The 27,780-nt window shown below is 39.8% G+C and overlaps 1 protein-coding gene across 1 annotated transcript in view; it reads left to right on the top strand.

Moving 5' to 3' along the window:
- Positions 1-1,198: 1,198 nt before the first annotated feature.
- The window catches only part of LOC127624633 (ubiquitin domain-containing protein 2-like), a 66,928-nt gene continuing 40,346 nt past the window's right edge, over positions 1,199-27,780 (top strand). Inside the window, exon 1 of the mRNA XM_052099442.1 lies at positions 1,199-1,371. Coding sequence (XP_051955402.1) covers positions 1,302-1,371 — 70 coding nt within the window. The 5' untranslated portion in view covers positions 1,199-1,301. The remainder of the gene's footprint in view (positions 1,372-27,780) is intronic.

Below are 27,780 nucleotides of genomic sequence, written 5' to 3'. Positions count from 1 at the left end.
ATGTGTACATATATATATATATATATATATATATATATATATATATATATATATATAAATAATTTTATATTTAAGAAAATACACTGGCAGCAAATTGTTTGGAATAATGTACTTGGCTCTTATGGAATGGAGTTGGTACTTTTATTCACCAAAGTGGAATTCAACTGATCACAATCTATAGTCAGGACGTTAATAATGTGAAAAATTACAATTACAATTACATTTATTTTTTTTCATAACTTCTTAAACTACTTCAAAGAGTTCTCTTCAAAAAAATCTTCCACATGCAGCAATGACAACTTTGTAGATCCTTGGCATTGCAGTTTTTCCAGATATTCAGGTGACATTTCACCCCACACTTCCTGTAGCACTTGCCATAGATGTGGCTGTCTTGTTGGGCACTTCTCACGTACCTTATAGTCTAGCTGATCCCACAAAAGCTCAATGGGGTTAAGATCCATAACACTCTTTTCCAATTATCTGTTGTCCAATGTCTGTTTCTTTGCCCTCTCTAACCTTTTCTTTTTGTTTTTCTTTGTAATTCTTCCCATAAGGCCTGCACCCCTGAGTCTTCTCTTTACTGTTGTACATGAAACTGGTGTTGAGCAGTGTACACCTTTGCATGAAATCTATTTAGCATGATTACACAAGAATAAGGTGTTGGAGTGATGACTGCTGGAAATGGGGCCTGTCTAAATTTGATCAAAAATGACTTTTTCAAATAGTGATGGTGCTGTTTTTACATCAGTAATGTCCTGACTATACTTTGTGATTAGTTGAGTGCCACTTTGGTGAATTAAAGTACAAATTTCCTTGCGAAACAGCGAAATCTCTATATTACTCCAAACTTTTAGCCACCAGTGAAAATAAAGGGTCAGTAATTTCTGATTAAAGGGTCAGACTAAACCGTGCAATAAGTCAAGCAGACAGGATCACCTTGGCTGAGGTTCAAAACATAGTGAGCTGCATAACTAGACTGCATTTCTGGGCATCATGACTTTATGCAATCTTGTTGGCCCATATTGGCGCTTTCCACGACAAATGAATGTTGTCTATAGGCAACTCACTAAGTTTTAAGACATCATCGATAAGTGTGAACAAATCCCTCTCCGCCTCTCTCAAGCTGATGCCCGCGCCCTGTCAATCTCTGTCCCAGCAGAGAGAGAGAGAGAGAGAGAGAGAGAGAGAGAGAGAGAGACAGAGAGAGAGAGAGAGAGAACGAACGAACGAACGAACGAAAGAACTAACCATCGAACGAACCAGAGCGGGTCTGCGGGGGGAGACGCTCCGTGAAAACATCCATGGGTGGCTGTGTGGGCAGTCATCGTGAATCTTCAGGCAGTTTAAACGAAAACTCGGACGGAACTGGAGGTAAGCAACGAAGCTTTTCCAGGAAATGCGCTTTGAGTCAGTTTGTGCTGTTTCGGGTCTGCGCTGCTTTCACATATGCAGCTGCTTTCCCTTGTCTCTTTCTCGGCTTGGTCGCGCTGAGAAACACCGTGGTGTATTATGCATCGCTTTATAAGACATTGTCGCCCCTCTCAAACCCGCGCCGGGCTGTAGAAACAATTATGGTTGTGATTATGCAAACGTTTTCATAAATCTCCCCCGCCGCCCTTTCTCTTTGAGCAGTGAATCGTTTTGCATGTGACACCTTCTAGCTGGCTAGCTTTAGCTGTGTGTGTGTGCGCCTGATGGCTAGTGTGTGGCTGTGTTTATGCTCCCTTTAATGAAATGTTGGGCATTGTTTTGGCCCTAGAATACAGAAACACGCAGGCTTATTCCCCATTTTTTTAAGTCTTTGCCTCGTTTATTTCACACGATTTGGCTTTAAAAACCACGTAAAACTCGCTTCCGCTGTATTGTTATTGTTTGAGAATGCGTATTTGAGAATATGATGAACACACTTGATTAATCACTTTTGTGCATAGGACATCATACTATTTTCTCCAAGATTAAAAAGCTGTACATTCGGGGTCGGTTTTAAAGTCTGAAAGTTGTGGGTTTGCAATATTTTAACATGTTTACAAATGTTCTCATTAATAATTATTCTATTAGAAATAGTTCACCCCAAAATAATTTTTTTTCCATGATTTACTCGTCCTCATGCCGTCCCAGATGTGTTTGACGTTGTTTCTGCTGCAGAACTGAAACGAAGATATTTAGAAGAATATTTCAGCTCTGTAGGTCCTTTCAATGCAAGTGAATGGTGAAAACGTTGATGCTCCAAAAAGCTCATAAAGACAGCAAAACAATCCACACAACTCCAGTGGTTCAAGCCATGTTTTCTGAAGCGGTTTTGGCTGAGAACAGACCAAATGTAACTTTTTCGACAATAAATCTTGACTACAGCAGCCTCGTTGGCGAACATGATTATAAGCTCAATTACTTTTCCTAGTGGCATCTAGCACTCTGCACATGCGTTGAGAACTAGGAAGTGTAATCGAGCTTGAAATCATGATCATTCCTAGAGACTGCAATGGCAAGATGTACAGTGAAAAATGTGTTTTATGTTGGTCTTTTCTCACCCAAAACTAATTGAATCGCTTCAGAAGACATTGATTAATCTACTGGATTTTTATGGATTTATTTTATGCTGACTTTTTGTGGTTTTTGGAGCTTCAAAGTTTTGGTCACCATTCACTGACATAGTATTGACCTACAGAGCTTAAATATTCTTCTAAAAATCTTAATTTCTGTTCTGCAGCAGAAAGAAAGTCATACGTCTGAAATGGCATTTTGGGTGAACTATTCCTAAAAGGAGTCCTCCTGTTTTGTTGATAGTTCACATTCGAGAATGAGGATTTCCGATTGTGTGATGTTACAGATGTTGCTGCTTATGTCATATCTGAACTCATAATTTGCTGGGGAAAGGGCTGATATACAGGGAACTTCATTTATCCTTGCCAATATATCACAACATGGCTCATATACAGTATAGCAATGCATGGTCTTAGCTGCTTGAAGCTGTATTATTATTATGTTAAAGTGGGAATGTTTCATATTAAATGAAAATAGGGTTTCAGACAAAAATACAATACCTCCTTAGATTCTAGACAAGGCCTATGGGGACAAACTTAACTTACCCTAGCGTTTTATTATTGTAAGGGCTGCGACACCCTTCGATGAAACCCAGAGCAGTTCCTGAAATTGACAGTTATCTGCAGACTTGCGATGGCTGATCATTTTTCATAGCTCACAGCGCTTGATTTGGATTACAAAATTTGGCATCTCCTTGGAGGATTGTGGAAGTTATGCCACAAAGGACTGCATTTGTTCTGAAGAACAACAAGGCAAATCTAACAAAATGAAGAACTAGGTCATATGTGAAGTTTAAAGCAGAATCTTAAAGGTGATATTTTTCATTTTGAGACGTTAAAGTAGTTATCCTATCCCAGCTAGATGCAGGGGAACCAATGAGTCATTTGTAGGTTGAAAAGTGTTGTAGCTCTGTGAAGCTATCACAATTGCTTTGTTTGTCCTGAACGTTTGCACAGCCAGATTTAATTTTGAGGGGCATTTTTTTTAACCTTTTTATAATAACTTTTTTTTCTTTTTACTTGAATACAAATTTTTCTTGGATAAGCGGTTTGAAAATGGATGGATGGATGGATGGATGGACACATTTTTCTTGATCCTTAAAATTAAATCAACATCAACTCATTTTATGTGATATGTATATAATTATATACACTGGCAACTAAAAGTTAAGGTTAAGATCATAACACTCTTTTCCATTTATCTGTTGTCCAATGTCTGTTGGGGCATTGTCAATGTCTTTTATTTTTTCTGTTTCAAAAGTGTTTTTTATTTTGCAATTTGTCCCATAAGGCCTGCACCCATGAGTCTTCTCTTTACTGTTGTACATGAAACTGGTGTTGAGTGGGTAGAATTCAATGAAGCTGTCAGCTGAGGACATGTGAAGTGTCTATTTCTCAAACTAGAGACTCTGATGTACTTATCCTCATGTTTAGTTGTACATCTGAGCTTCCTCATCTCTTTCTGCCCTTAGAGCCAGTTATCCTTTGTCTTTGAAGATTGTAGTGTACACATTTTAATGAAATCTTCGTTTTTATTGGCAATTTCAAGCATTGTATAGCCTTCATTCCTCAAAACAATGATTGACTGAGTTTCTAGAGAAAGCCATTTCTTTTTTTTTTCTTTTTTTTCTTGTTGCCATTTTTGACCTAATATTGACCAACTCAAAAACAAAGACAATATTAAGCTTCATTTAATGAACCAAATAGCTTTCAACTGTGTTTGATATAATGGCAAGTGATTTTCTAGTACCAAATTAGAAATTTAGCATGATTGGGGCCTGTCTAGATTTGATCAAAAATGGCTTTTTTTATTATTCCAAACGTTTGGCTGCCAGTGTACATACAAGTCATTATATATACTTACATATTATATACATTTAAGGGGCATTTTTTGCCCCCACATTTTTTATCTTTTGGTTGCATTTCTGCCCCCTGTCCCCCATAATTTCTGACCCTGCTTAAGATATGGCTAAGGTTCCTCCTTCAATGTAAGTCTATGGGATTTTTGTCTGTTTGTTTGCTTAGAAAAGTAACAGTGCAAATCTCCCCAAACTGCATAATTTGAGATAAACGATGTCTTTAGCACATGTGGTAAAGTTTAATACTTAAGGAAGGGTTAGCGTTTTGAAAAATAGTATGAGCAAAAGCACTTTGTATTTTGATTGTATTTAATTTCTAATAAACATGTATTGGCACAGATATTTTTGTGAATTTAACACTGTCAGCGGTCTGCTTGCTGTTCAGCAGGTTCTCATGTCAGGTGTTTCTGAAATGTGAGCGTGCTGTCTGTCTTGCATTATGCAGTGTTTGACTTCTCCAAGTAGACAGGCACACTGGTCCTCATGCCAAGCTTGTTTTACCTGGATTATTGGGTCACCATGGAGACAAACGTGGAACACGGGCCTGACATCTTGGCCTGTTTCATTTAATGGTAATGGCTAGGTTTCTCCTTTAATGGTAAACTGATAGTTTACCCTCAAATCAAAATTCTGTTTCCTATCTGTCACTCACTCGACGTTGTGTTGATGAGTTGACACTAGGAGTCACTTCTGCGGAGCACAGACATCTCTGATCTTGAGAAAATGCCAATGGAAATTGGTGTGTGCAATTTGCATGCCACTCCCCTGGACATACAGGTATAAAAGGAGCGATGCTGCAAACACGCATCAGATATCTTCTTCGAAGCCGAGCGAGTAAGTTCACAGAGCTGAATTCATCTGCGCCTCCATTCAACTCTTTACGCTGTTGGAACCAAAGCGCATTCCAGCGGTCCTCCCCCTCGCACACCACGGTTGTGCTGAGCAAATACCCTGGGCGCCTCGGCAGCAGAAAACTACGAGTGAACAACTTCATTTATATATACACTCACCTAAAGGATTATTAGGAACACCTGTTCAATTTCTCATTAATACAATTATCTAATCAACCAATCACATGGCAGTTGCTTCAGTGCATTTAGGGGTGTGGTCCTGGTCAAGACAATCTCCTGAACTCCAAACTGAATGTCAGAATGGGAAAGAAAGGTGATTTAAGCAATTTTGAGCGTGGCATGGTTGTTGGTGCCAGACGGGCCGGTCTGAGTTAGGGCTGTGCAATATGAACAAAATAATCACATTGCAATTTTTTTATGAATATTGCAATTGCGATTTTATTTGCGATTTTGGCAATTGTTTTTGCTTTTTCAAACATGCTACATTCTAAATGTATTCAGTGCACAAGAAGTGCATAACAAAACATTTCACAATGAAATAACATTAGTATTAACAGTTTGATAAACAAAACTGTAATATTTAAAACAGACAACAAAATAAATTAATGTTAACTAACCTAAATTCCAGTCATAAAAATAAAGTTAAATAAAATATTTTTCAGTGCACACATTTCACAATGAAAAAACATACTGTGTACAGTAGTATTAACTGCTTGATAAACAAAATTGTCATAAATTGTGTCAGACAACAGACAATTAAGATGAACTAACCTAAACTCCTGTCATAACAGTAAATAGAATAGAATTCAAAACCAAAACCTCTTAAAGGTTTTTTGCAAGGAAAACCAGCATGTCCACCATTTCTGGTTTTAAGCATGAACGGTGACATGTCACCACATTTCCCCCAGTACTAAACACTCTCTCTGAAGGTGAGCTGGTGGCAGGAATACAAAGATACTTTTGTGCAACCCTGCTCATTCTTGGGAAATTTATCTGATGGAGTCTCCACCATTTCAGAGGATCTTCCTCACTGTCAATGGATGGAGAAAGCAGGTAGCTATTTAGCTCAGAGGCTATGGCATCTTCAAGTTGCAGGGCTGCTGGCATGGCTGATGTCATTTTAAAGAAGCTTCCTAAGGACTTCCTTGCTTTTTTGCCTGGTGTAGGTAGATCGATGTCAGGATTCTCTCTGCTTGTGCTACTCCCAGATTCAGATGTATCCTTGACATACAGAGCAGAAATAATATTACAGGTAAATATTAAAAAGTCATAAAAAGAGTGTTTATCTTAAGAGATGACAGTTTCATCCAGTTTACATAAATTAACTCACCTTGTGGGAACTTCAGTATCCATATCAGACATGACCCTGGCCTTAATGTTTGGAAGTTTATCCTCATCAGTGTAGCTGGTTTTGAATCTTGGATCCAAAAATGTTGCTATGTCCAGAAGCTCTTGGGTAGTTTCATCCTCATAATGTTTGTTGATGTAGTTAAGAATTTTTGATTTTATAGTCTTTGTCAGGTCAGTATCTTCATCCTTCACTGCAAGTATCTTGGTGTTCAACAGATGAAGAACTGGTTTAACGTAGGATACACTGATGTAGTTTTCACTGGAAAGGGCATCCGTGAACTCCTGAAGTGGACCCAGTGCCTTACTTACAGATTCTAGAACATCTGTGTCTTGCCATTGTGGTACTAGGTGTCTTGTTTTACGGTCAGCTGAAAGGACCTGAGACAATGCCTTCTGTTGCTCCAAAACCCTGTCTATCATTTGTTGCATTGAGCCCCATCTTGTCGGGCATGATGTTATGAGGGCATGTTGGGGAAGCTGAAGTTCTTCCTGGGCTTCGGCTAACATCATCTTTTTTTCCAACTGTGGGAAAAATGTCCCACAATCTTTTTGCACAAGCCGTTGGCTCGGAAATGCGAGGTTCATCCTTGATTGCATTTTCTAAAAAGAAATAATTGCAAAACATGATGAAAATGTGTAATATTGTAAGTATTGCATGCATTTAAATATAACTATTGGGTCATACTTTACAATAAGGTGCTATTTGTCAACAATTAGTTAAAGGTGCAATGTGTATTATTTCTGAGGATCTATTGACAGAAATGCAATATAAGATCCATAACTATGTTTTCAGTGGTGTATAAAGACCTTACTTAATGAACCGTTATGTTTTTATTACCTTAGAATGAGTCATTTATATCTACATAAGCGCGGGCACCCCCTTAAATGAAGGTCGACATATTGTGACGTCATGTTTCTACCGTAGCCGACAGCGAACACACAGCGCTACAGAGTTTGCTATGTGGGGAGATATGTGCTGCTGGTTACGTCGGCCACCGTAGCTTCTCCTTAGATTTTGAGAAGGGAGGGATAGGCCGTAAGTGGCTTTCTGTTTGCAATTCGCAAATCTCACCACTAGATAGATGCCGCTAAAAATCACACACTGCACCTTTAACGCATTAGCTAAAATGAACTAACAATGAACAATACTAATACAGCATTTATTAATGTTAATTCATGTTAATTTTCGGATTTACTAATACATTATTAAAATCAAACGTTGTCACTGTTAACATTAGTTAATGCACCATGAACTAACATGAATAACTAGTGTGATTTTGTATTTAATGTATTAGTATGCTAAAATGAACATGAACTAACATTAATAAATGCTGTATTAGTTGTTACATACTATTGACACGAACTAACATTAACAATAATTAATAAATGCTGAAAAACTAAATTGTTCATTGTTAGCTAATGTATTTAATTACTACTGTTAACAAATATCACCTTATTGTAAAGTTTTCCCAACTATTGTCAAGTTAAAAATACTAAAGTACATAACATTATAATACATTTTTATATTAAACATCTTTGCACAATTTGTTTCTTAATAAAAAATATGCCCTACAAAGTAATATTCTTAATATGTAAAGTATAAATATATAATGTACAATAAACTCTAACTTACCAATTGCCAAATGTAGTCTGTGTCCGAAGCACTGCAATCGTGTCCAGTTGTTCAAAGTGACAGCCTTCACTATATTAGATCCATTGTCTGTGGTGATAGACACTTGTTGATCTTCACAAAGTCCCCATGATGCTAAAGCTTCTTTTAAACCGTGAGAGATATTTTCTCCAGTGTGATTTTCTGGAAAGTATGCTGTTTGCAAGCATCGACTTTTTATTTCATAGTTGTCATTGATATAATGGACCGTTAAACTCATATACGGCTCCATCGTTCTGCTGGACCACATATCTGTGGTCGTGGCATAGAATTTCACCTTTTTAAGCTCGTATTCAACGCCCACCTTACATTTCTCATACATTTCAGGAATAGCAACCCGTGTGAAATGAGTGCGAGACGGCAGCTGGTATCTTTTGTCCAGTGTTTGAATTAGTCTTCGGAAGCCGTCTTTACTGACGATGTACGCAGGCACCATGTCTTTGCATATATGATTTGTGATTGCGTCTGTGATTTCTTTGTGCCGTTTTGATCCTTTCTCATAAGGCGTGACGCTTGCAAATGCTTGAACGATGGATACTTGTTCAGTTGGCTGGCTTTGAGGTGTGCTTTTGTCAGTTTCGCTGGACTTTGTCGACATGCATTGATCACAGAGCTTTTTATGGCGCTGTTTTAAGTGTTGAAACAGGTTTGTAGTATTGCCCGTTTCGTCGCAATAATCGTTTCACAGGTCTTGCAAATTACCTTGCTCTGTGACACATCCTCTCTCCTGAATCCAAAATACTCCCAAACGATTGATGTTGAATTTCTCTTTGGCACCAAATCATTCTGACCCACATCCATATTTTACATTCTTTTCTCCCGCTCGCCTATTCTGCAACTTCTCCCGCTCAGCTCAGTCGTAATTTGAGCGGTGCGCTGAGTGGGCTCTGATTGGTTAACATCTTGCGCACAAGAATATAAATATAAATTAATTAATAAAATCGCAGCGTTATGCAGTTTAGAAATCGCATGTGCTCAAATCGCGATTGTTTTGCGATTAATTGCACAGCCCTAGTCTGAGTATTTCACAATCTGCTCAGTTACTGGGATTTTCACGAACAACCATTTCTAGGGTTTACAAAGAATGGTGTGAAAAGGGAAAAACATCCAGTATGCGGCAGTCCTGTGGGCGAAAATGCCTTGTTGATGCTAGAGGTCAGAGGAGAATGGGCCAACTGATTCAAGCTGATAGAAGAGCAACTTTGCCTGAAATAACCTCTCGTTACAACCGAGGTATGCAGCAAAGCATTTGTGAAGCCACAACATGCACAACCTTGAGGCGGATGGGCTACAACAGCAGAAGACCCCACCGGGTACCACTCATCTCCACTACAAATAGGAAAAAGAGGCTACAATTTGCAAGAGCTCACCAAAATTGGACTGTTGAAGACTGGAAAAATGTTGCCTGGTCTGATGAGTCTCGATTTCTGTTGAGACATTCAGATGGTAGAGTCAGAATTTGGCGTAAACAGAATGAGAACATGGATCCATCATGCCTTGTTACCACTGTGCAGGCTGGTGGTGGTGGTGTAATGGTGTGGGGGATGTTTTCTTAGCACACTTTAGGCCCCTTAGTGCCAATTGGGCACCGTTTAAATGCCACGGCCTACCCGAGCATTGTTTCTGACCATGTCCATCCCTTTATGGCCACCATGTACCCATCCTCTGATGGCTACTTCCAGCAGGATAATGCACCATGTCACAAAGCTCGAATCATTTCAAATTGGTTTCTTGAACATGACAATGAGTTCACTGTACTAAAATGGCCCCCACAGTCACCAGATCTCAACCCAATAGAGCATCTTTGGGATGTGGTGGAACAGGAGCTTCGTGCCCTGGATGTGCATCCAACAAATCTCCATCAACTGCAAGATGCTATCCTATCAATATGGGCCAACATTTCTAAAGAATGCTTTCAGCACCTTGTTGAATCAATACCATGCAGAATGAAGGCAGTTCTGAAGGCAGTTCTGTACACTCACTACTTTACATTGTAGCAAAGTGTCAAATAAGCCTGGAGTCCTCTTCCACTCCTCCATGATGACATCACGGAGCTGGTGGATGTTAGAGACCTTGTGCTCCTCCACCTTCCATTTGAGGATGCCCCACAGATGCTCAGTAGGGTTTAGGGTCTGGAGACATGCTTGGCCAGTCCATCACCTTCACCCTCAGCTTCTTTAGCAAGGCAGTGGTCATCTTGGAGATGTGTTTGGGGTCGTTATCATGCTGGAATACTGCCCTGCAGCCCAGTTTCCGAAGGGAGGGGATCATGCTCTGCTTCAGTGTGTCACAGCACATTCATGGTTCCCTCAATGAACTGTAGCTCCCCAGTGCCAGCAGCACTCATGCAGCCCCAGACCATGACACTCCCATCACCATGCTTGACTGTAGGCAAGACACACTTGTCTTTGTACTACTCACCTGGTTTCCGCCAAACACGCTTGACACCATCTGAACCAAATAAGTTTATCTTGGTCTCATCAGACCACAGGACATGGTTCCAGTAATCCATGTCTTTAGTCTGCTTGTCTTCAGCAAACTGTTTGCGCTTTCTTGTGCATCATCTTTAGAAGAGGCTTCCTTCTGGGACAACAGCCATGCAGACCAATTTGATGCAGTGTGCGGCATATGGTCTGAGCACTGACAGGCTGACCCCCCCAACCCCTTCAACCTCTGCAGCAATGCTGGCAGCACTCATACACTATTTCCCAAAGACAACCTCTGGATATGACGCTGATCACATGCACACAACTTCTTTGGTCGACCGTGGCGAGGCCTGTTCTGAGTGGAACCTGTCCTGTTAAACCACTGTATGGTCTTGCATGGCTCCAGACTGCGACCAAATGGTCGCATTTTGCGACCAAAATTTGAGTGTGTGCGACCAGTAAATTTGTGCATTTTTTTTTTTACAAGTTAAATGTGGAAGTTACGCGTTAATGAATCCGGAATGTGATGAGTGTGAGAAGAATAGGGAATGGCCACTGTAACTGGCTAATGTGTGGAGGGGGAGGGTCTATAATCGACCACGCGCAAACATCTGTGGGAGACAAAATATCACAACCTTCTATGCGCATCTGAGCAATGAAGCGAACTATTGACTCGTTCTTCCGACCTGCGGCTAGTGTGCCAGTGCCACAGTCTGATGATGTGTCCGAGGTTTGTGTTGCGAAAAAGTCCCGAACCCACCATTTTTGGGAAGAGTGGGTTCGAGATTTCAGCTGGCTGAAGTACTGTAAGGAGACGAACTCCATGAACTGCGAGTACTGCAGTCGCTACCCCAAAAATGCGGGAAACACTAAGTTTGCCGACAGTGCAGGCACTTCGCAGTTTAAACGCCAATGCTTTAGTTAAACATAGTCTCAGCCTTAAGCACAGAGTATGCCGTGATATGTTCATAAATCAAAAAGCAACGCCACTGCTGGTTGCTTTTAGAAGACAAGAGGCTGTAAATCAGAGCGCAGATGAGGCAGAGATGATGTTGAAATTTAACACGGCCTACTTCGTTGCTAAGGAGGAACTACCCTTCACCAAATTCAAAAGCCAGCTCGACCTTCAAAGGAAGAATGGCTTAAAAATTAACGAACCATACAACAACGATACAGCATGCGCACAATTTGTTGGAGTAATTGCAGATACTCTGAAGGGGAAGACTTACTGGCAGATGACGTGACACATGTTTTTTCTGTAATTAAGTCTAAATGTTTACTGAACTGCATTTCTCAACTAAAACACCACATGCCAGTGGGGCATAGAACATCATTTTATTTCAATATTATGATTTTGGGACGTAAAATGTATTTGGTGTTGTTCATATTTCAAGGTGAATAGCAAAATGTCCTGTGGTGTGACTGTAACATTGATTACTCATCAAATGTAAATATTAGTAAAATAAAGCAGATATGTTTGGAGCAGCTAATAAATGCCTTGGCATTATTTTGTATGTATTTACGTAATTAACTTAAGTTTTCAAACTGCTAAAAAGTACTAAAATAATATTTACAGTACATTTAGTTTTGAAACACAAATGCTGTCCTGTAGTGTGACATTGGATATTAGATTTTTGTACTGGCAGTTACATGGACAGCCATAGTGGTCCTTTAGTCAAGCTCCCTACCAGGAATTCCCCAGATGTTTGTATGTCCTAAGCAGGTTAAAAGGTGAGTGTTAATCTCTTATTAATTTGATAAATTTCATCATTTCTGTCAGACCATGAACGTGTCCATTTTTGATAGTCCTGTGGTGTGACTGATCTAGTTCGAGAAAAAGAAATATATTTAAAAAAAGAATCATATTCAGGTCTAAAACAATGAACTTATTCAGTTACTGTAATGCCCAAGGTCAGTCTTAATTAGCAAAGACTCAAAATGGCGGCAAAGGTGAAAGAGTCCTGTGGTGTGACAGCCCGTCCTGTAGTGTGACATAATTAAGTCAGATGTCTAGCTAGATTCTCGTCTGTTATGTTTGCAATATTAAACATAAATATAAATATTTATCTGTCTCATATATATTAAACAAATATTGTAAATATTATATATAATACACAATCCTGATGAATAGGTGGGAGCAGTGGGAGCGGGTGAAGGTGACTGTAGGGGAAAAGGTGTTCACGAACTGGGTTAAAAAAGGGGTTGAGGGAATGCTGGGAAAGCTGGCAGAGACCTTCCAGCGTGACCTGGAGTCAATTGCATCCCATCAATTCCCATCAATTCAATTAGATGCACCAATCAGCCAAAATGAGGGAGTTAATGGAGAAATTGCAAGAAAATGATTTGGTGTTGCACGTTGATTTCTCTGAAAATTATGGATGCAAACTGAATACAGAAACACTGAACACAGAAATTCAATCTTTCCACTGTGGTGAAAATAGAAACCAAGTAACCATACATACAGTGGTTGCCTACACCAAAACGGACATTCAGAGCTTTGCAACCATCTCAAAATCTCTGAGGCATGATGAGCGTGCTGTATGGGCTCACTTACAGCCAGTCATTGAAGACCTCCAAATGCAGCATGACACACAGTTTGAGTCACTCCACCTCATCAGTGATGGTCCTGTGACACAGTATCGCAACAAGGCAAATTGTTTCCTAATGAGTACGCTACCATTTACCTGGGGGTTCCAGTGTCTCACATGGAATTACAGTGAGCGGGGCCACGGAAAAGGAGCTCCTGATGGGGTTGGAGCTTGTGTGAAGCGTATGGCAGATAAGGCTGTCCAAAGGGGGGCAGATCTGCAAACTGCAGAGGCCCTCTTTGACTTCTTGTCCAGCAAAGAGGAGATGAAAATCCAAATGAAATGGATAGAGGAAAAGGAAATAGAAGAATTTGACAAACTGCTCCCTCCTGTGCTCCCTGCTGTGAAAGGCATACTAGGTACACACCAGATTTTCTCCACAACACCAGGGGAGGTGTTTCATAGGGCAGTAAGTTGCTTCTGCAGCTACCCAAAAGTGTGTGGCTGCTTCAAGGTTACAAACGTCACAAAGGCTGGTGACAGTCCAGCTCAAGAGATTAACCCTATCCCTACCCAGTCCTTCTTGGATGAAGATGCTGAAAGTGACCACGACCAAGTGTTTGAAGTGGGAAAGTTCATCATAGTAAAACATGATGAGAAGCGATATGTGGGCCAAGTGTGGAATATTCAGGGAGAGGAAATACAGGCGAACTGTATGGTTCAACATGGAAACAAGAATGCCTTCCAGTGGCCTGACAAAGAAGATACCATTTACTACTCGCGGAGTGACATAATTGGTAAGATTTCAGAGCCTGAGCCCCATGGTCGAGTTGCGAAGTTAACGAACATGGACTGGCTCATGTTCAACACATAAGTTTGCCATTTCTCCTATGAAATAATTTCTACATCCTTTTTTTTTTTGTATATTGGCTCTAACAGCTTGTCATGTTTATGGTCTGATCTTTTGTTAGTGACAACTCCAGAATGTCAAAATTCTCTTGTTCATTGGAATCTTTGTTCAATGTTATGATTTTAACATGCTTTTAATTATTTTAGCATGATTTTAATGACTTTCTCCTGAGAAACAAGATATTTGTTGAGTCTTTTAAGTTAAAAATAGAAATGAATGGACTTTATGACTGGGTCTGATTTGACACCTTCAAAATGTTAATTATTCTGTATGTCTGTTTTTAGTTCAAATTCATACACTAAGTAATAAGATTGTACTGATGTGTTGCATTTTCATTAATGTTCAAATAGAGATGCAAATGAATTTGTTTGTTACAAAAGTATTCACCACAAATGTTCATACAGTGTCTCATTTCGTCCTGTGGTGTGACGGGATGTCCTGTGGTGTGACATCACTTCAAACACAATTAAACGACTTTTACTATGTTAACTAGCTTAAATAATTATATGCATTTGAAAACATTGCATAATATAACTATATAAAAAAATAATAAACATTTTCAAATATGTTTTCTCATTTTACACAATATTTCCACTGGAGTGAGTGGTAAAAGATGGCACAAGCAATGAATCTAATCAAAAAACAGCTGTGAAAAAAAATATGCGCAGAATTTTAATGATCATTCTTGTTAAACTTAAAACATACCTGATTTGTATTTGAAATTAATAACATTTCAATATTTGAATTTTATAGTAATTTCATGTCACACCGCAGGACATATTTTGCCTGGAGCTGTGAGAAAAGCTTAATAAATTGCATAATGAGAAAAAAAATCTGCTAACCTCTAACAGTTTCAAAAACAACAGTATTTGAACTTTACAAATTCATACAATTCTCAAGCAATTTAGAACTTTGTTTTATAAAATGCTGTTTCACCCTTATTTGTCATCTACCCAATGATCAAAGATGTTCCGTAACTTGTTACTAAGCACTTTTTCTGAATGTATATGGTATATTTTTTTATATATATATTTGTACTGCCATGACAGCAATGGTGCTGTCGGTTTACCTTGTTGTTGCGTCTATAAAAGTGCACAGTAAAATGTGAATTTGAAACAGCACATTGTCATTTCTGCATCTAATATCAAAGTATCTATTAATAGTACAGTGGAAATTAGTAGAAATGTGAATATTTGGTTATCATGTTGATTTACGGTGTGTGCCCCTAAATTTTCTGGTTGTGCCCCTAAAATGTTCAGTTGGGGGCCACTGTGCTCCTAGTGAAAAAAGTTAGTCTGGAGCCCTGTCTTGGCCACCGTGCGGCAGCTCAGTGTCAGGGTCTTGGCAATCTTCTTATAGCCTAGGCCATCATTATGAAGAGAAACAATAATTTTTTTCAGATCCTCAGAGAGTTCTTTCCCATGAGGTGCCATGTTGAACTTCCAGTGACCAGTATGAGGGAGTTTGAGAGCAATGACACCAAATTGAACACACCTGCTCCCCATTCACACCTGAGACCTTGTAACAGTAACGAGTCATATTACACCAAGGAGGGAAAATGGCTAATTGGGCCATATTTGGACATTTTCACTCAGGGGTGTACTCACTTTTGTTGCCAGCGGTTTAGACATTAATGGCTGTGTGTGGAGTTATTTTGAGGGGACAGCAAATTTACACTGTTATACAAGCTGTACACTCACTACTTTACATTGTAGGAAAGTGTCATTTCTTCAGTGTTGTCATATAAAAATATATAATCAAATATTTACAAAAAGGTGAGGGGTGTACTCACTTTTGTGAGATACTGTTAGTGGCCTACCACTCGCGGTGGTAGACACGATCACTCAGGCCAGGGCCCCCTCAACGAGGCACCCTTATGGCCTGAAGTGGCGTCTGTTTGCTCAGTGGTGTTCTTCCCGAGGTGAAACCACCAGAGATGCACAGTAGTGTCAGTGCTTTCCTTTCTACAGGAAAAGTTGGAGGGACGGCTGTCCCCCTCCACCTTGAAAGTGTATGTAGACGCTATATCGGCACACCACGATGCAGTGGGCGGTAAGTATTAGGAAGCACGATTTGAACATCAGGTTCCTGAGAGGTGCGAGGAGGTTAAACCCCCCCCCACGCCATGCCTCATTCCCTCGTGGGACCTCTCCGTGGTCCTTCGGGGAGCTCCCTTCAAGCCCATTGAGTCAGCAGAGCTAAAAGCGCTCTCTCTGAAGACCGCCCTCCTGACGGCGCTCACCTCCATCAAGAGAGTAGGGGACCTGCAGGCGTTCTCTGTCAGCGAACTGTGCCTAGAGTTGGGTCCGGCTTACTCTCACGTCATCCTGAGACCACGACCGGGCTACGTGCCTAAGGTTCCCACGACCCCTTTCAGGGATCAGTTGGTGAACCTCCAAGTGCTGCCCCAGGAGGAGCCAGACCCAGCCTTGGCGTTGCTGTGTCCGTTGCGCGCTCTTCGCATTTACTTGGATTGCGCTCCAAGCAGCTCTTTGTCTGCTTCAGTGGACAGCGGAAGGGAAGCGCTTTCTCCAAACAGAGGATCGCCCACTGGGTCGTTGATGCCATCACTATGGCATACCATGGCCAGCACGTGCCGCCCCCTGCTGGCCTAAGAGCCCATTCTCCAAGGGGTGTTGTGGCTTTTTGGGCATTGCCCCACAGCGCCTCTCTAGCAGACATATGTAGAGCCGCTGGGCAACACCTAACACCTTTGCAAGGTTCTATAACCTCATGTTTCGTCCCATGTGTTATCAGGTGACACAAACAGGTAAGTTCAGGTCAGTTGGCCGGGTGTATCGCTTGTGCATAGTGCCTTTCACCTCCCTTGAGGCAAAGACATGCGCTCTTTCCCCAGTTGCGTTCACAAGAAGTGTGAACCCTGGACGTTCTTCCTCCCTAGCCTAGCGGCCGTCGAGTCTTCAGAGAGGCTCGCTGCCGCACCAGTACTGGCGTCACCAGGCCCCCGTACTGAGGTAAGTGCTCCACATGTGCTGGTTGTCCCCCTAGGCAACCCCTTTGTGATGTATATTCCGCAAAATGGTTTCCCTGCCGGTAAACCGCGTCTTCCTTGGGCAGCGTGTTTGTAGTAACTCCTCCCCCCTTGGGTAGGATCTACCATGACTCCGCTTTGCACAATGTGCTTCCGCTCCTAACTGGTAAAGACCGTGTTTTGTATTCCACCTAAACCCCCCCTCTCGGAGCCTGGTGTGGTCTCCACGATTTCGTTCATTTTGGGGAGAACAATAGAGAGAAGGCCGCGGCTGGGCAAACCAGTCCTTAACCTCCTGAGCAGTTAGCCGATCCCCTAGGTGCAGGGGACCGCTTCATGCCTGCCAGTGTGTTGGGGTAGTTATGCAGCTATTGGCTGACAGTATGAAGGTATGAAGTCACCCATACATATTTGATTAAACCAAAAACTGCTTTCCCTTAATTTCCCAAAATCCTATGATCTTAGAAGATGTTTTATTGCTGGCCAGCTAACACAAAATTCTTGTTATTCATATTCAAGTTATTCATATACATTTTTGAAGGCATAATATTTGGCAAATGCAGTGCAGGTTTTTGTTAATGGGGACAAAATATCATTGAAACCTTATTTAAAGTGCTCTGAAGCTAATTGTGAGGGAGATTGATTAGTGGGACTTGTGATTACCTTATATCTATAGGATTCAACAGCTTCTTTCAATGCATAGATGCATAGATCAGTACTGTGTTGAGACTTAAAGCCAAATTCATTTTCCGTGGTGTAAATGAGCCCACTGAGTCTATCTAGTAGCATCTTTTCTAACACCTTTGAAAGAATGCTAGCTAGAGCGATGGGTCTATAGTTATCCATACTCCCTATTTTCCCCGCCTTGTCCTTATCCTTATCGGTCATCTGCCAAGTGGCTGGTTGGGCTTCCCCAAACACTTTTGCTAGATTTTATAGTCTAGACATTTCCTCCCTGTCTTCCCAGGTGCTTTGTGTGAAGGGGAACTAGGCTCTCATCACTGATGAGTAGCACTGAAAAAAGTTCCTTGTGTCACAAAATTGTGTATACTCCCCATTCAGGCTGGATACAACATGAATGTCTTTTGTAAGGCTTCACTCTTAAACCCCATAGAAGGTTATTTTCTGTTTGGTAAAGTTTAATTCTGCTCTAGTGGTATCAATCTTTTTGTACAATACCCATTTGGCTAGTCATACTGAGATCGCACTTCGGAAGGTTAAGCCCTTCCATGCCAGCACAAAATAAGTGTTCCCTCTTGGCAAACACCTCATGTTATGCGTTCTGTCCAACTTAACGAGTTGGTTGTGTGGTTTTGACTCTCTCCGTTTGATATACACTCACCTAAAGGATTATTAGGAACACCATACTAATACTGTGTTTGACCCCCTTTCGCCTTCAGAACTGCCTTAATTCTACGTGGCATTGATTCAACAAGGTGCTGAAAGCATTCTTTAGAAATGTTGGCCCATATTGATAGGATAGCATCTTGCAGTTGATGGAGATTTGTGGGATGCACATCCAGGGCACGAAGCTCCCGTTCCACCACATCCCAAAGATGCTCTATTGGGTTGAGATCTGGTGACTGTGGGGGCCATTTTAGTACAGTGAACTCATTATCATGTTCAAGAAACCAATTTGAAATGATTCGAGCTTTGTGACATGGTACATTATCCTGCTGGAATTAGTCATCAGAGGATGGGTACATGGTGGCCATAAAGGGATGGACATGGTCAGAAACAATGCTCAGGTAGGCCGTGGCATTTAAACGATGCCCAATTGGCACTAAGGGGCCTAAAGTGTGCCAAGAAAACATCCCCCACACCATTACACCGCCACCACCAGCCTGCACAGTGGTAACAAGGCATGATGGATCCATGTTCTCATTCTGTTTACGCCAAATTCTGACTCTACCATCTGAATGTCTCAACAGAAATCGAGACTCATCAGACCAGGCAACATTTTTCCAGTCTTCAACAGTCCAATTTTGGTGAGCTCTTGCAAATTGTAGCCTCTTTTTCCTATTTGTAGTGGAGATGAGTGGTACCCGGTGGGGTCTTCTGCTGTTGTAGCCCATCCGCCTCAAGGTTGTGCGTGTTGTGGCTTCGCAAATGCTTTGCTGCATACCTCGGTTGTATCGAGTGGTTATTTCAGGCAAAGTTGCTCTTCTATCAGCTTGAATCAGTTGGCCCATTCTCCTCTGACCTCTAGCATCAACAAGGCATTTTTGCCCACAGGACTGCCGCATACTGGATGTTTTTCCATTTTCACACCATTCTTTGTAAACCCTAGAAATGGTTGTGCGTGAAAATCCCAGTAACTGAGCAGATTGTGAAATACTCAGACTGGCCCGTCTGGCACCAACAACCATGCCACCCTCAAAATTGCTTAAATCACCTTTCTTTCCCATTCTGACATTCAGTTTGGAGTTCAGGAGATTGTCTTGACCAGGACCACACCCCTAAATGCATTGAAGCAACTGCTATGTGATTGGTTGATTAGATAATTGCATTAATGAGAAATTGAACAGGTGTTCCTCATAATCCTTTAGGTGAGTGTATGAGATCAATCCTATAAAAAGTTATGCAGCACCATTGTGTCCTTAAGAACATGTGTTAACTTCCTCCCTGTTGTAAGACATTTATCCTGTTATTTTAATCATATATATATATATATATATATATATATATATATATATATATATATATATATATTAGGACATATTTTTTACCAGTAAAGAGCTTCCCCAAGAGGGAGCCCTTTCTCTACCAACATTAACTGCTTCCCTACAAATGGCAAAACGGTTTCTGTTAGCATTCTAGTCAAGCAATTTATTCCAAGACTACACGTAAGAAGTCTCTTCTAATTGTTATAAGAAAGTGGCTCCCCCAAGACTGATGAGCCCTTTTTTTTATTATTACTGTAGTAATTTTTTATTTACCGAATAACAGCTGTTGTATTCATTCTAGTCTAGCGATTTTATTTTTTCCTAGACTACACGTAAGAAAGTGGCTCCCCCACTGGCGAGCCCTTTTTCATAATTACCTTTTTGCTATTTTTTTCTTTCGGAAAAATGGCTATTGTAATCATTCTAGTTTAGCTATTATTCCTAGCTAAAGATATTACTAGATATTTCTTATATATCATAAGAAATATATGTTATAAGAAAGTGGCTCCCACAAGACGGACTAGACCTTTTTTATTATTACCTTAGCTATTTTTCTTTTTGGAAAAAATTGCTGCTGTAATTTTAATTTAGTGAAATTTTCCAAGATTACACACAGGAAGATTTCCCTTCCTGGCTCCCATATTTAAAAGCACTCCTCATGGGCAAGCCTTTTTCCAGAACTGAGAAAACAATATATGGTGATCATTCATCTAGTGAGTTTCTTCTAGATTCCACATAGGAAGATTCTACTTTTCCTCTGATTGGTTTGACACTCCGCTGGTGGTCCCTTTAATAACCATGATCAAAGGACTGTGAATTCCTCCAAACATCCCATCATCTCACTGGGCTGGGCGTGAGTTCTGTGGAGTAATTGGTTACCCTCTGACTATTATCTTGCCTCTTCTCAGGCAAGATATATTTATTTAGGTTACCATAGTAACCTGGAAATTTTTATATAATTTCATATAATTTTCCAAAATTATATGAAAAATTATAATTTCGTTATTTTACTAACCCAACTAATGACTCGTCGGCGCTTTATCAGTAGGTTGCACCCAACACGTAAAGCATTTTTTTTTAGCTTTCACTTAAGAAGAGTTGTGCACTTTTTATTTTAATATATCTCTTTACATAAATACTATTTTCCACTTAAAAACTATAATTTCGTTATTTTACTCACTGATGAGCAAAAGGTCGAGGCAGAAATGACCATGTACCTGCAGGAAATGGCAATTGATGGGGAAGAGGACCCGCTGACTTAGTGTAAACGAACGACAAAAGGTTTCCGTTCATGGCAAGAATAGCACGGAAATATCTGTGCATATGTGCTACAAGTACTCCATCAGAGCGGGTCATCAGCACAGCGGGTAGTGTAGTTACTCCAATCCGCAGCTTATTAAAACCAGATAAAGTGAATATGTTGGTATTTCTGGTCAGAAACATCGAAATTTAAACATGGTCTATGGTGAAAGTTATTAGACTTCTTTACGCATTTTTCGCCATCCGTTGCGGAGCTATTCGATTTTGCATATTATTTTTTAAACGTTCATTTGTGTAGTTCATATGACCACTTTACAATATTTCAATAACATAATTTATTTTGTAGCCTGTGCTGAAGTTAATTGTGCTGCTAATTATAAGTGAAATGTTAATGCCGAGTTTCGGTCTGAGTGTTGTTCCCGTTTTCTTGTTCTTTATTTGTTGTTCTTCTATGTTTTAATAAATGTGTGTTATTCATATTCAACTTGTTTCTTTCATTTGATTTGACATTTTGGATTTATGGCCAGGGAAATTTTTCTTTAAAAGTATTAACCAGACAAAAGTTATTTGACGTTCGCTGGTCTGGGTTTATCTTAAACTGCCGCTTCAGTGTATACAAGAGCTATGTGACAATGAGCAAGATTTTCTGAGACACTACAACTACTAATAATTAATTAATATTGGCTATTTTCTTGTAGCCTACAACATAAAATATTTTAATCTAAATGTACAGTGTAAGACATGTAAAAAAAAAAAGACAAGAAGCTAACAATGTCAAGATCAATATTTGTGTAGCCTGCCTGACACGGTATTTTCACAGACTAACACGTCACGTCTCTGGCATATACTACAGTATTTAAAATGGCATATATGCATTAGTCAATTTAATTTACAGAGCAATCCCTGCAAAGTTTTTAGGTTAACTATAGAAGAGACTAGGATTAGTGAGTCACACTAGCAAGACTCGCAAAAGGGGGCGTGGCATCACGATGGTGGCTCTACATCGTGATATTGGTCAGCCATCACGATGGACGATGATATCGTCCATCGGCACAACCCTACTCACACGTGCCCATTAGCCCAACATCATTTACTGCTTTGGCCACTTGGGGCTGTGTTTCGCATTTCAGTAAGAACAGACCTATTTTAGCTAAAGAAAGATCAACCTACTGTTTCCGATTTCACTGTAAAACCAGTCTGTTCTCTCAAGCAAGGTGTCACAGAAGATAAAATATTGAAAAAAATCCTATGTATTCTGGGCACTTGTTGGCTGCTTCTCCTTCACTATTTGGTCCAACTCAAATTTCAACTAAACTATTTTTTCATTTAATAAAGACATTTTTACATATAGGCACAATTTTTATTTGTTTACAAAACTTATTTTAAACAGTAAAGCAATTGAAGTTCATGAGATTCATAATTTCTGTCAAGTGTTTGTCCATACGTTTGACCGGTAGTCGAAGTATAAATTGTTTAAAAAAATCTATTCAATTTATTTGAACTGTACATCTTATGTAGTATTTTCTTGCCCCATCATCAAAGTATATGTCATTAAAAGCCCTATACAAATACATTGAATTGAAGTGCTGTATATAGGCCTAGTTGATTAAGTGTCAACTGATGAAATACAGCATCTCTTTGAATTTGACCTTAAGAGACAACTTGTCCCCTTGTTCTGAGAAGAGGTGGAACCTGAGATTAAGATGGGTACATTCATCCCCAGAGATCTGAGATGCCTCTGTCTGGACTGACCAGAGGTTGTGTGATTCGACCCTTCTGTCATGCGATCCTGATAAACTTGGCCTTTGAAAGGAGAACTGTTCTTCCACCATTTTTCTTTCCACTGCCATCTTTTTATCTTGCGCAGTACATGACACAAACTAGAATGAACCCAAATGAAAAATACCTCTAAGAGACACAAAGCTCCTACCAGTCCTCATTGAATTATTGACACTATGTATGAAGTCCTGGCTGAGTCCCGCCAGCCTCAGTCGATGTTGTAGACTTAATTGTGTCTGGATTTTCTTTTGTCTCGCCCTCTTTCCCCTCGCTCTCTCTCTCCGTGGATTTGTGTATCTGAGTCTCTCTGTCTATCCCCAGTGGAGGCCTGGCAGATCAGATAGTTCCCAGATGTTAGCACGGCCTCACGCAAATGCTTCTCAGAGAGGCTATGTTCGAAATGGCATACTATACTACTCATCATACTAGCATATCCATCATTTAAACAGTACTGCTGCTCAGCAGAAGCGCATGAGTTCATGATGTGAAAGTGCTCCTGTGTTACTTTTTACCTCTTTCTCCTTAATAATTCACTGTAACTTTTAATTGTCTTGTCTAATAATAAAAATGCAAATAGCAATACAACTTCGGCTATATTGTGTACTGTCTGGAAATATGTGGATAACTAATTTAAACAAAACAAATTAATATTTTTCATAGATTCAGTTCATAAACCTCACAAAACATCCAAATCTAGTGAGTTCTTCCTGTTAAACACGTATTCCTTTGAAGTGTGTATTCTATCAGAAACTAAACGGAACCCGGGTGAACTGCCATCTACTATCTTAAATGTATGCATTGATTACCCATATAACTGACTACATTAATTTGCACAAATGAGAAGCACTATACAAAAGCACTTAATTTGTGAAATACTGTGTCCTGCAATGCAAGGCGCTTGAATTAACCTTCAATTTCCAGTGTAATTGATAAACCAGATCAGTCACTCCATCTTTCTTGACTCATTTGATTGCACTGCAAAATGTTATTTTAGCCAATTTAGGCAATTGGCCAATTAGCATCTGATTAATTGGCTAATTGGAGTCAGTTGGAGGTGTATATGGATGTATTTTAAGGCCTACCTTCAAACTCTGTGCCTCTTTGCTTCACATCATAAGCAAATCAAAAGAAATCAGCCAAGACATCAGAAACAGAAATTGTGGACCTCCATAAGTCTTGTTCATCCTTGGGAGCAATTTACAAACACCTAAAGGTACCATGTGATACTGCTCAGGAAGGAGACCCATTCTGTGTCCTAGAGATGAACATCGTTTGGGGCGAAAAGTGCAAATCAATCCCAGAACAACAGCAAAGGACCTTGTGAAGATGCTGGAGGGAACCGGTAGACAAGTATCTAAATCCACAGTAAAACTAATCCTGTATCGACATAACCTGAAAGGTTGCCCAGCAAGGAAGAAGCCAATGCTCCAAAACTGCCATAAAAAAGCCAGACTACAGTTTACAAGTGCACATGATTGTACTTTTTGGAGAAATGTCCTCTGGTCTGATGAAACAAAAATGTAACTTTTTGGCCATAATGACCATCGTTATGTTTGGAGGAAAAAGGGTGAGGCTTGCAAGCTGAAGAACACCATCTTAACCGTGAAGCATGGGGGTGGCAGCATCATGTTGTGTGGGTGCTTTGCTGCAGGAGGGACTGGTGCACTTCACAAAATAGTTTGCATCATGAGGAAAGAAACTTATGTGGATATATTGAAGCAACAGCTCAAGACATAAGCCATGAAGTTCATGCTCAGTTGCAAATGGGTCTTCCATATGGACAATGACCCCAAGCATAACTCCAAAGTTGTGGCAAAATGGCTTAAGTACAACAAAGTCCAGGTATTGGAGAGGCCATCATAAAGCCCTGTTCTCAATCCAATAGAACATTTGTGGGCAGAACTGAAAAAGCGTGTACGAACAAGGAGGCCTACAAACCTGACTCTGTTACACCAGTTCTGTCAGACATCAGTCAGACTGATCTCAGTCAAATTGGAAACAGTAATTTTTCTTGAGCTAAAATCATTTACAGAAATTCAAAACACTGCCCCAGTGGCTAAAGGGGTAACTGTTGTTGGGCATATGGGCACATGTGAGCTCCATTTTCTTGGTGTAATGTCCACAATTGGGCGCCAAAAGCGAGTTGTGAAAAGAGCTGTTTTCAGCTCTACAGGCTGTAATACAGTGAAGAGGAATACATATTTTATAAACTGAACCCCCCAAACACAAACATCCATTTAAACCTAACCATGAGTGGAGGAAAAATGTAATGCTAGAGGAAAATGCAACCTCTGAATCGCACTCGTCACTGATTATGCAGACACGATTACTTCCTGATTTCAACATAGGATCTGAACCCTGGTGTCCCTGGATGCTTCTGGTTATTTTCGGTAGGTAAGGTAAACGCTGGAGACGATGCAAAATTGTCTGATTGGAGATGTCAAATCAGATGCTGCCTTGCCGTGTGATCTTGTTGATTAAGAAGCCATTCATGGGCTGCATCCCAATTTGCCTGCTTTTACTGTGTACTGAAAGTCTACTACTTGCGTCAGTGCTGCAGAATACACTTAAGTCTATGAAGTGACTTTACACCAAAGTGTCTTACACACACACGTTTTTGCTTCACCAATAATGTCTTTGAGAGTACTAAGCAACAAGAAATATATAAAAACTGTCCAAATTTGTGGAGACATTGAATGTCTCATAATCTCTTTTAATTAAATATTACCTTATTATTTACGAATATCAGAGACTCCAGTAATTTAACTAATTTAAATTCACCATGAAAACGCTTAGACCTAAATTTAAACGAGTCTTTTTATTACTTTCTGCTATCAAAGTAACTGCAAGCTTTTTCTCTCTGCTCTAAATACATGATTTCAATATTTATTGTGCACACTTTTTTATGTGGCAAACTCTCTGTGATGCTTTCTGCAACTCTTGTCACGTGGAGGGCGATGCGTCGCTCCGCTGGCGTTGAACGGAGCGTTGACGCTTCAACTCGACGACGAAAGAACATTTTTGAAACTAAAAATGATTATTATTTGTCTATTATTGTGGTCTTTTCTGATAAAAGCCATGCTCCGCAGTTTAAATAGGCTACTGTAGGACAATTACACCGTAGATCTGCTTTGTGTTTATAATGAAGTCTGTAGATTTGTAGCCATGCAAGTTTTAATAAAGGAGAAGGTAAGGACGTTATTTAAACACTATTATTGGATATAAAAATAATGCTCAGACTGAAGGAAGACTATAGATCTGCTTTGTTCTTTTAATGCTTAAACACTAAATTCTCTGGTAGATTTCGGTCATGAATGACTCAAAATGATTCACTGACTCACACATAGCACATAAGATGCTTATTTGTCACCACCTAGTGACATTTCCAGAAGGGATCACTGAAGAAATCAATTAATAAAATGTAACACACTTCTGAAACGGAAGCAAGCCTCACCAAAATACTCCCTTTTACTAAAACTTGCAGATCTCCCAATGTAAGTGGGCATAACATATTATAGTGTGTTGTATGTGCTTTTCCTTTTCCAATGTACTCCCAGAAATGTTGAATTCTTTCCACTGTGTTGACTTTTTGTAGGGGTCCATTCTATGGCATTTGTTATATGGTCTGTTCATGCACATGCTCGCACCTCAGAAACCTGTACGAAAGCTGCCTGTTTGTTTACATGGCCACATAAGCAACATTCTCTGGGAGAAACCCAGGTGTGTTAAACTGCTTTCTCTTAATCCCTTAAACGGTGTCAGGAAATCAGATTTCTAGTTTACATGACATTTCAGAATGCCGCTTTCTGCAAAAACCATGGAATAAACTATTTTATTTAGTGCTTGTAAACGTGGGCATTGATGGAAAATGATTACAGAACATCTGTTTGTTTACTTTCAATAAATAATTATTCCTGTCTGACCATAAAATATATATATATATTTTTAAATTATTTGTTTGTCTACTTTACAAATTAAAAATGTATTTCAATATTTTCAATATTTATCCGATGTTCTGCATTGATAAGATCAGATCAGGTGCGTGTTAGGGGTTGTATCGTTTAATCGATCTGGATCGATGCATCGATACAATAACCAACAATCCAATGTTATCGATACAATGCGTAAATATCGATATTGCCATTTTTTTAAAGATGTACCTTTTTTTTATTTTTATACTGTATGCATTTCCACGTCTGTACACATTTCTGTCAGGCAATGAAGCAAACTTATCACATTCATTTCACTTTGAGTGCTAATTGCTCTGCTTTCTGTGCGGCGTGAGCACGCGTCAAACGGGCTTCCCGTGAATGTGAGCTCTCGTGACAAACGCAAAGCGGCTCACATGTGCGATTAATTCTGGCCTCCATCGATATCGTTGTGCATGTGACCCATTTGAATTTTACATGAGAATTTGCTATTTTAAAGTACCTTGGAGAAGTTCAACCATCATGCGAAACATCTTGACAATGCCGACATTCTGAACTGCACTAACGAGGGAAATAGAAATCTTCTTCTCAGTTCCAGCATCACTTATAAGACTTTTACCTTATAAGACTAACATTTATCCCATTTAACTGCAACAGAATTTGTCATTACAACTGTGGAAGTTGTAGCAAAAAAAACCTTTGGATAGCACAAATAGTTGGAAACAAGTCTTGGGTGTGTAAGTATTTTGAATTGGATTAAACTGAAAAATAAGCTGTAATCAAACGATTGATGATCACTTAATATTTATATATGATTTTTTTTCAACGTCTGAAGTACCTTGTTTTGTTGTTGATGTCCCAATGTGGATACTACATTTGTACTTTTCAGAGAGCTCTGTAAAATATGAAAATTATATTTGGTTGCATTTGAGGGCAACATTTTTTTCACTGATTGTGTAAAATAGGCACATAATATTGGAATATCGATTGCAGGGCACTGAATAGAATAAAATCGAAATCG

This window comes from Xyrauchen texanus, chromosome 31 (assembly GCF_025860055.1).
Source record: "Xyrauchen texanus isolate HMW12.3.18 chromosome 31, RBS_HiC_50CHRs, whole genome shotgun sequence".
Classification (NCBI taxonomy): domain Eukaryota; kingdom Metazoa; phylum Chordata; class Actinopteri; order Cypriniformes; family Catostomidae; genus Xyrauchen; species Xyrauchen texanus.
Note: the sequence above shows the minus strand (reverse complement) of the source record. Positions and strands in the feature narration are given on the sequence as shown.